The 9,766-nt window shown below is 43.1% G+C and overlaps 1 protein-coding gene across 7 annotated transcripts in view; it reads left to right on the top strand.

Annotated features, from left to right (window-relative positions):
* Positions 1-9,766, top strand: part of Dock3 (dedicator of cytokinesis 3) — a 405,059-nt gene that overhangs the window by 374,993 nt on the left and 20,300 nt on the right. For all 7 annotated transcript variants that reach the window (XM_026779352.1, XM_026779351.1, XM_013346561.2 and 4 more), the window contains 7 exons: positions 2,358-2,499; positions 3,828-3,994; positions 4,124-4,210; positions 4,645-4,824; positions 5,826-5,909; positions 6,032-6,148; positions 8,723-8,844. In XM_026779352.1, the coding sequence (XP_026635153.1) occupies positions 2,358-2,499; positions 3,828-3,994; positions 4,124-4,210; positions 4,645-4,824; positions 5,826-5,909; positions 6,032-6,148; positions 8,723-8,844 (899 nt within the window). The remainder of the gene's footprint in view (positions 1-2,357; positions 2,500-3,827; positions 3,995-4,123; positions 4,211-4,644; positions 4,825-5,825; positions 5,910-6,031; positions 6,149-8,722; positions 8,845-9,766) is intronic.

The raw sequence follows: 9,766 nt of genomic DNA, 5'->3' as shown, positions 1-9,766 counted from the left end.
TATATATATATTACCTGTTTTGGTAATAAAAGAGGGACAGCAAACTCTTTCTGCTTAATAATTATTTCTATGAAGGTTCCAAGTCTGTTCCAAAGAGAAATTTTTTGAGGACTGACTAGGTTTTCTTAACATATAATTACCATTCAGGGCAGGCATTTCAGAAGATCCTCTAATAGTCTGGTGTGGTGATTTATGCTTACTTGGAACCTCAGGCAGGCAAATTGCAAGTGCAAGGCCAACCTGAGCTACATAGCAATCACCCAAAGTCTCGTTTGCAATGTTGAGGCAACCAACTTTGGCTAAGGCCTAACATAACACACCATTTTTAAAGGCAAGGAACCTTTTAGAACTATCTTACCCTGTCTTGGCAAGATAAGACAATCCTGTTTTTACCCATTTATGGATACTCTGTATCTCTGTCAGTAGTGGACGTATGGTTTTTTTTTTTTTTTTGCCCAAAGGCCAGTTCTGTCAAGAAGAAGACAAGCTCCAAGTGGGGTGTCTTTGGTGCTCAATGTTCTCTCGGGAGTAGAGCAGTGTTGCCAGGAGGGATTGTGTCTCATTAGCATGGAACTCTAGGTTAGATTAAAGGCCATTTTTTACAGCTCTTCAAAGAGGTTGAAGATTATACTATCTATATTAAATATATTCTCTATGTATCTAAAGAACCTTATTAGCCTAAATATAAATATGACAAACATATAAATAATGTAATTTTTAATACCTAGCTAACTTGAAGACTAAGAGAATAAACAACTGTGCAATAAATGAGGACAATGACCTTCAAATGTAAACAGTGTATATTATTACATAAATAATATCAGAGGTAGAAATGTACACTGTAATATGGTAAATATATGTATATATATCAATACAATATATATAAATACATAACAAATGTTTTAAACAGAGGTAGAAGCATACTCACATACAATATTTAATGTACTTTAACTTTTGTATCAATATACAAGAATCAATACCAATATAATTTTCTAAAAACAATAACTCACAAATACCAATATTCCATCACCAATTAATCTCCCTTTTTTAATATAATAGATTCAGCTTTTAATAAACAGAAGAAAAAACTTACAAACCCAGGGTTCCAGCCATCCAGGAGCACAGAAAACAAAAGAAAATGAGGCAAACACACCTGGATGTTTTGTCTGCTTTTCTGTGGCCCCAGGGGGACACACCCTAAAGTTCCCCATCACTAGGATCTGAGCTCTGTTCCTCGTGGTTGTGCAGCAAGAGCTCTTAAACCATTGAACCATCTTTCCAGCCCTCCTCCTAGTAGATTTGATTGGGGCTTCTGGCTATTCATACATGACCAGCTGTGAGGTAGATAGAGCAATAGGAGTTAAGAGTGTCTTATTTACAAGGAAACTTTAGCCCATAAAGAGAAAAACTAAGACCTAACCCAAACCAAATGTGTGCACGTCTGTAACCCCAGAATTCAGGAGGCTGGGGCAGGAGGATCACCTACAGTTCAAGGCTAATCTGGACTGTATATTGAGACTAAGAAAGGTAAGGAATGAGAGAAAGATTGGCATTTGTTCTACTTATAGAGAGAATGATATCAATTTTTTCTGCTGACATGTTTGCAAAGAAATTTGGTGCCAAAAGGATTTATCAAGTTTAATAAGCAATAGATATCAATAGTACAATGTTTAGCTACACATGATCACTCCCAATTTAAAATTTTCAACACTCGTGGCATTCACTTTTTAACACACACTTGCTAGTCTCCCCAGCCACCTTCTCACCAGTTCTACAAACATACATTATTTCAATCTATGCTTTCTCATAGTTTGGCTGTTACCATATGCAGTTTGCTTGTTCCCACTCTTGTATAGCAGACCAACCAAGTGGGCCTTTCAGGGCTTTTAAAAAATTTTACCAGCCGGGCGGTGGTGGCGCACGCCTTTAATCCCAGCACTTGGGAGGCAGAGGCAGGCAGATCTCTGTGAGTTCGAGACCAGCCTGGTCTACAAGAGCTAGTTCCAGGACAGGCTCCAAAACCACAGAGAAACCCTGTCTCGAAAACCCAAAAATAAATAAATTAATTAATTAGTTAATTAATTAATTTATCTTTCCCAAGTAGAGTATCCCTCCTTCCCCCAAGTTTTATATATTCTCCCTAAGACTGCAACACCACAGAACAACCATCTCCTCATCTGTCCCTCTCCCTTCTCAACTGTAATTTCTCTTAAGACAGGGACTGAGTACTGTGCCCTGTACCTGTCCCTAGGAACAAAGGAGGTTCCTAGAGTATATTTATGCATGAAAACTGCTGCTATGTAGAAATGGAGTCAGGCACATGCAAGGCATAGAATGTACTTTCATGTTTTTGGCAGAACAAAGAATATGTGTGCCGTGGTCATGACTACGAGAGGCTGGAAGCCTTCCAGCAGAGGATGCTCAGTGAGTTCCCACAGGCCGTTGCTATGCAGCACCCCAACCATCCTGATGATGCCATCCTACAGTGTGATGCTCAGTGTATCTTTTGAAACTTGGTAGAGTGGGAAAGGCCGGGATCCTGAGATGTAAGTCCCACCACCAACCATTCCTCTACCTTGTGGCTGGCCTTCTATTTTTATTTAGGTTACCTGTCATCCCAAATCTAGGTGTAGCTTTACCATTAAACCCACATTTAGCAAGACACTCAGTCCTCCTAAGAAGCAGTCGCATGCCATTAACCATGGATGACCTCATAAGTTATAAGCTGAGCTTCAGGGACTGATGATGGTCAGGCTAGTTACCCTCATGAGTTTAGTCTCTACCCTGGACTCTACAGAGCCGGGCCAATCACTGAATAAGGCGATTATGGTCCCAACAGGGCTCTTGGCATGGGCTTACCACCTATGATGCAACCTGCTCTACTTTCCTGTGCAGTTTTTGTCCCTTGTCTTTGTTAAGTTGCCCGTAGCAGAGTGCCATGGAGGAGAGGGAAGTAAAGAATGCCTATGACTTGATGGCATTTGGAAGTTTCAGTGTAAATACTGGTCCACCCCTCACTGCCCACTTTCCACAGATTTGTTGAAAGTTATATGCTCGTCATCACGAGGCAGACTTGTTCCAGAGAGTAAACGGCATGTAGACACCCATTCATGTTCTCTTCACAAAGACCTCAGGCAGAATTTTAATTGAAAGGTTGTTTTGACTGGGCCTGTTGACATATGCCTGTAATCCCAGTAAGATACCAAGTTTAAGACATGTCAAAGCTACAGGGTGAATTTAACGTTAACCTGGGTAGTTTAGTGAGACCCTGGGTCAGAATGCAAAAGGGACTAGAGATACAGCCCATTGGATAAGGTTATCATTCCCATCCCAAAGCCTTGGTCATAAGCCCTAATGCCACAAATAAATAAATGAAAGAAAGAAAGAAAGAAAGAAAGAAAGAAAGAAAGAAAGAAAGAAAGAAAGAAAGAAAGAAAGGGAAAGAACTGAAAAAAACAAAAATAAAGGAAACAAAAAGACCGTTTTATATAAAATCCATTTAGATACTATGGGCAGACCCAGATACTTATTTCTGTGGTGTGGATATTGTACATCCTGTTTGTTTAATCACTCTCTTAAAGGGGCAGTGCAGGACACTTGCTACCTCACCTTGGCTGAATGCTCATGACATTCTCTGTTGTAGCAGGAGGGAAGGGGGAGGGAGGGAGGTCTGTCTAACTGCTTAGGTCTGACGGATCCTGCTGCCTCCACCACAACTTCCAGGAAGGAACAAAGGCAGCGTGCACTTCATCACAGAGAGGACAAGAGGCTGCCACTTCAGTTGTTTTCTCTGCCAAGTCTAGATTTCTCCTTCACTTCGTGTCCAGATTTACAGATCTATGCAGTGACACCTATTCCAGATTATGTGGATGTTCTACACATGGATAGAGTACCTGATCGTGTCAAGAGCTTTTACCGTGTCAACAATGTGAGGAAATTCCGGTATGACAGACCTTTCCACAAAGGCCCCAAGGACAAAGAGAATGAATTCAAGGTAAACAGTACAGGAAGTGGATGCAGAGCACATAGCAAATCTGGGGCAAGCCCTGCTTCTCAGGAACAGTCGCCTTTGCACCCTCCCATCAGGACTAACTCCGTGCCCTTGTCTGTGCCCTCCCTGCAGAGCCTGTGGATTGAGCGCACCACACTGACACTGACCCACAGCTTGCCTGGCATTTCTCGGTGGTTTGAAGTGGAAAGGAGGGAACTGGTAAGTTATGCCTCACAAGGCTTAAACTTTCTTGCTACTCCTCAGCCCATCTCTAGGGAGCTTTCTCTAAGGACTAAAGAAAGAACAAACTTTAGCACCTACCTGGCCTCAGTTCCCTAAGGCCAATCCTATGCCAGAAGCTTTGATAGCTTCTCATCTAGACCACAGGACACTCCTAAATATCAGGTATTTTTCAGTTTACAAATGAAAAAAATAAATAAATAAATTCTGATATTCTAGAAGCCAGAAATCCATGACTGCAGAACTAACCCTCCTCACTATTCTCTGTACTTCCTTAAGTCAGAAAAGTGAAAACACTATGAAGTCTTCTGTCCACAGGAAGGAGGATTGGCATCACAGGTTATCATCGCTCTGTTCTCAGGGTATGAGGAGCAGTTCTCATTCCTGAGAGGACTCTATGTGTGTGCCCACAGGTGGAGGTGAGTCCTCTGGAGAATGCCATCCAAGTAGTCGAGAATAAGAATCAGGAGCTGCGAGCTCTGATCAGCCAGTATCAACACAAACAAGTGCATGGCAACATCAATCTGCTCAGCATGTGCCTGAATGGTGTCATTGATGCAGCTGTCAATGGAGGCATTGCACGCTACCAGGAGGTAAGGTGGAGGCCTTGACCAAACTTAGCCAGTCAGCCTGGCTAAGAATACAGTTCACAGGCTCCTCTCCCGAAAGTTATACCCTCTTCTGGACAAGGTGGTTCTGAGATCAAAGTTGTAAACTCTTAGCCACTCTCCATTTCTGTAGCACATATCTCTGGCTTCCCCCCACCACAGTCTCTGTCAGATGGATAACTCATCTGATTATAAAGTAGCTTCCTGGGGTCCTTAAGAAACCCAGTCTTGCTGAGCAGTGGTGGCACACACCTTTAATCCCAGCACTTGGGAGGCAGAGGCAGGCAGATCTCTATGAGTTCGAGGCTAGCCTGGTCTACAAGAGCTAGTTTCGGGACAGGCTCCAAAAGCTACAGAGAAACCCTGTCTTGAAAAACCAAAGGAAAAAAAAAAAAAAGAAACCCAGTCTTTCATGGAGACAGGCTACCTAAGAAACTGGTGCACATAGCACGAATAATAAAAACCCAGAGACAGATATTGAGCTTCAACCTGAAGATCAGAAATGAGTTCCTATCTCACCCCAGCTTATATTCTTCTCTACTGCTGGGATTAAAGGCGTGCATCACTACCACCAGGTTTCTATGGCGAACTAGTGTGGCTACTAGGATTAAAGGTGTGTGCCACCAATGTCCGGTCTGTACAGCTGATCAGTGTGACTGTTTTACTCTCTGATCTTCAGGCAAGCTTTACTTATTAAAATGCAAATAAAATATCACCACAGGTGCACAGTCTCAGGATACCGGCTCTGCCCGGCATAGTCATGCCATCCAAGCTTTGTGAGAAACCAGAGCTAGCATCCAGCCTCAGATTAGGCCACCTCTAGTCTTTTCCAGGCACAGAAAATACACAATTCCTGACTGTTAGGTGTTCAACCAGGTCAAGCTGGAGTTGCTGAAGAACACCTATGAGGAAGCAACCTGGCTGCCTTTTAAGGGCTCGATCTAAGACTAGGACGGGTTTTTATTACCTGAACTTTCTTTTTACAGGCCTTCTTCGATAAAGATTACATCTCCAAGCACCCAGGAGATGCTGAGAAGATTGCCCAGCTCAAAGAGCTAATGCAGGAACAGGTATGGCTTGTAGGACTTAGAATGTCCAAAACCAGTGGGGAAAGTTACATACTACAAAATGACACAGTTCTCAGAGGTTGCTTCCTGCTAAACATAAAGGCCTTATTTGACAATTCTCATAGGTCCATGTTCTTGGAGTTGGGCTGGCAGTCCATGAGAAGTTTGTGCATCCAGAAATGCGGCCTCTGCATAAGAAGCTGATTGATCAGTTCCAGATGATGAGGGCCAGTCTGTACCATGTAAGCTGATCCCATGTCTGCCCACTAGAACCAACTTTCACTTTCTCTACACCCATACCACAGTCAAAAAAAAAAAAAGTAAGAAGGAAGTGGGGAAAGGTGGGAGAGAAGCTGTTCCTGTCACAAGGGGGTGGGAGGTGGGGATGGTGGGTACTATATCCAAAGCCAGGTGCTCAATATCTTCTCATTGGTTCACTCACTCCCAAAGAAAGAGTCAGACTCACGGCAAAGAACATTTTTCTAGGCTCTGTGCTACTAGAGCTTTCCGCATGCAGAAAGGGCTCATAGGCAGGAATTTCTTTGGAGATATTTTTCTTGCCAAGAACCTCAAGAATAAATGTATGGCCTGAACTGGTCCTCTTGTCATCTCTGTTCTTTTCTCTCCTTACCCATTTTCTTCCCCCTTTCTCTCATTCCTTCTCCCTGTCCACCTTCTTGCCTTTTCTTCCCCTCTAACTTTATTTTTCCCTTCTCAATTTCCTTTGTAATGTCTTATGATCCAGGATCACATCTAAGAAAGTATTTGGCACCAAGTACTTTCATTCTGACTTCTGTTAAGGGTGTCAGGCAGGTATCATACCAGTCCCCAGATTATCTACTTAAGTTTGACCTGGCTCTTCACCTTCCATAGCAGATTTGGCCCAAGAACTAATGCACACGGGCAGGACCTGTATTCCAGGATCAGTTTTCCCTGGCATAGAATGATGGCTGGTTGGAGATGAGATTCAGGTAGCACTGAGTGCCCAGACCCCTATTCACATCCAATTTTAACCACAAGGCTGACCCTAAATTATTTCTAACTTTCTGTTAAATGTCTTGGCTCCCAGACCTCAGTGGCCATGAGCCAAAATACCCACCAAGCTACCTGTGAGGCTCTCTTCTCATTTTACTGAGGGCCACCAGGTATAAGTATTAGGGAAACAAAGAAATAGAGCTGTCATAGAGAAGTTTCCTCTTTAGAGATGACATAAAGGCAGGACTCAGTGAGCTGTCCCTCTTGGAACTGGCCTGCTTTGTTCTTGTGTGCTACAGGTTGTAGTTCTCCTAGTCTTTCCAGATTTCCAGTCCAGGCCTCAGCCAATTCATTGCAAGAGTGGACAGCGTGGTGTGGTTATGCCCGCCTTTAATCCCATCACTTGGGAGGCAGAGGCAGGCGGATCTCTGTGAGTTCAAGGCCAGCCCAGTCTATCAGAGAAACCCTGTCTCAAAAAACAAAAAAAGTGGACAGCATGAAAAGCAAAATAGAAAAAGCCGCTCATTACAGTTTTAGAGACTGGCCCACTTTGCAGAGAAATTTCTATAGCTTACAAAATTTCTGCTTCTTGGTAGGGTTCCCCCATGGCCTTCCATGGAATTTATTTAGAACATAAATATTTTTCCTTTAAAACTAAGATCACTGGCTAGTAAAGAACTTGAGTAGCATCACTGAATCTGATGGAGATTCCACCTCATTAGCATAGGTGGTCTCTGCTCTATGCAGAGTTCCCATCCCATCTCGTAGCCCAGACAGTGTAGAGCCTGGCACCAGGGGGTTTCCTGCCACATCTCTGCAGTCAGATCACTGCAACAAAAGCACCAAGTGCTTGCCCATAAACTTGAAGGCCCCTATTGTGCACATTGCAGAAACACACTGTAACATGATACCTGCTTGGGAAGAAGAACCTGGAAAATGTGCCTGCCACTTTAAGTCTAGCTCAGAAACATATTCTGTAGACAAGAGTTTTTGTCCATCATATATTAGAAAGATCTTGAGAAAACCTGAATAAAGTTATGCTCTTAAAATTCCTCATTGTCATAGGGTAGTGGCAGTGCACACCTTTAATCCCAGCACTTGAGAGGCAGAGGCAGGCAGATCTCTGAGTTTGAGGCCAGCCTGGTCTACATAGTGAGTTCTCAAACAGCCAGGGCTACACAGAGAAACCCTATCTCAAAAAAAAAAGCAACAACAACAAAATTTCTTCATTGTCACAGAGACAAAGATCAGTATGCTTTCTATTACCCAGTGGGAAATTAAATTAGTAGTTTCTGCTAAGAAGTCTACATACTTAGTAAGAATTTAATTATGCTAAAGGTAGAACTGCTGTTTTCAATTACTTACATCAGGATATTGTTTCCTATTTCCCTAGAGGCTGTGTCACAGGCAACTTAACTCAGGTCACTAAGAGCTGAGCCATTCAGCGATCCAATAAAACCCAGCACCAGTTCTTATGTGAGAGTTTGCACTGACTGACAGCCGATAAGTCTTCCTCTCCTCCTTCCCAGTCTCTGTTCTGCTTACTGTGAAGTCAGGAAGCCTGTTAACACTCTCCTATGAACTCAGATTCACTTCAGCCTATTCCAGATGTGTCTCTCAGTGGAATTTTACCTGGGACTCCATAGCATCTGGTCTAGGTTCCAGTATGCTTGCAGGAGTATTTAGTAATGAAGATGTGATTGTCTAGAAAAAACCAGAAGTATATCACATGATTTTGTTTTTTCTTTGTTCATTTGTTTTACATTTTTTACCGTCAACTCATCTCTCCTACTCCTTGTCTGTTCGTTGCTCTCTATGAACAAGTATTCATTTCTCAACAGGAGTTTCCAGGTTTGGATAAGCTAAGTCCTGCATGTTCAGGCACCAGCACCCCGCGGGGAAATGTTCTGGCATCCCATAGCCCCATGAGCCCTGAGAACATCAAGATGACCCACAGGCACAGGTATGGCATTAGGGCTGTGGAAGGTTTCCTCCAGAGAGATAGGTCTGCAGGATAAACATGAGAGAAAAGACCAGCAGAGAGTACTTGTGTGTGCTCACATGCCCTTTTATCCCCTAGGCCCTAGCCTTGCCTCAAGCAGCTCCTACACTGGTCAGTCAGTGGCATTTCACCTGCATCTAATTAATCACTGTCCTATGTAACAGAAGGGGAGGGGAGATTGGGATAAGTCGTGAAGGACAGACAAAGGTTTGCTAGGCAGTAAAGAGTCCACGTTAGAAGAGTGATGGGACAAGATCCGGGCAAAGAACTTACACATGTATGATGTGAACAAGAAAACCTAGCCAGTCCTGTGAATAGAGATAAGAGGCAGGGTACAGGACTACAGCATGGAAGGGGGCAGGGCCAGCTCGGTAGTGTTCATATGTGCCTTTGGACATGAGCCCAAAGAGAATGAAAATCGTTGATTGTTTTTAAGGAAGCTAATAATATTGGTGGTATGGGCATTAAGTAATGACTGCTCAAAATTCAAGAATTCTGAGCTGAGCAGGCATAAGTGGGAATGCTCAAAGCCTTTAGGACAGGAAAGCCAGGTTTAGGAAAGGAAGCCAGTACAAGGAGTCTCTCACTAAGATTTCTTTTCCAACACGATCAGCAACCCAGAAGAGTGGCCACTCAGCAAATGAGAACAGAAACAACTGAACAAACGACCTCCTGGTACTGATAGAGGAAAGTTATCAGGAAACTTGTAGCCACAGATACAGGCAAAAACCCACAGAGAGTTTACTGCTCTCTTTTGATAGTGTCTTCATCCCTATAAGACTCCTGAGCTCAGAGCAAATCTCATAATAGTGTATGCTAGATTAGCACTGTTCAGACTGATATTCCATAGGAAGAAGGATGTAAGATTCCTGACCTGATTGAT

The sequence above is a fragment of the Microtus ochrogaster genome, chromosome 5 (genome assembly GCF_000317375.1).
Source record: "Microtus ochrogaster isolate Prairie Vole_2 chromosome 5, MicOch1.0, whole genome shotgun sequence".
Lineage (NCBI taxonomy): Eukaryota > Metazoa > Chordata > Mammalia > Rodentia > Cricetidae > Microtus > Microtus ochrogaster.
The sequence above is the reverse complement of the archived record's forward strand: the minus strand, read 5'-3'. Positions and strand labels throughout refer to the sequence as shown.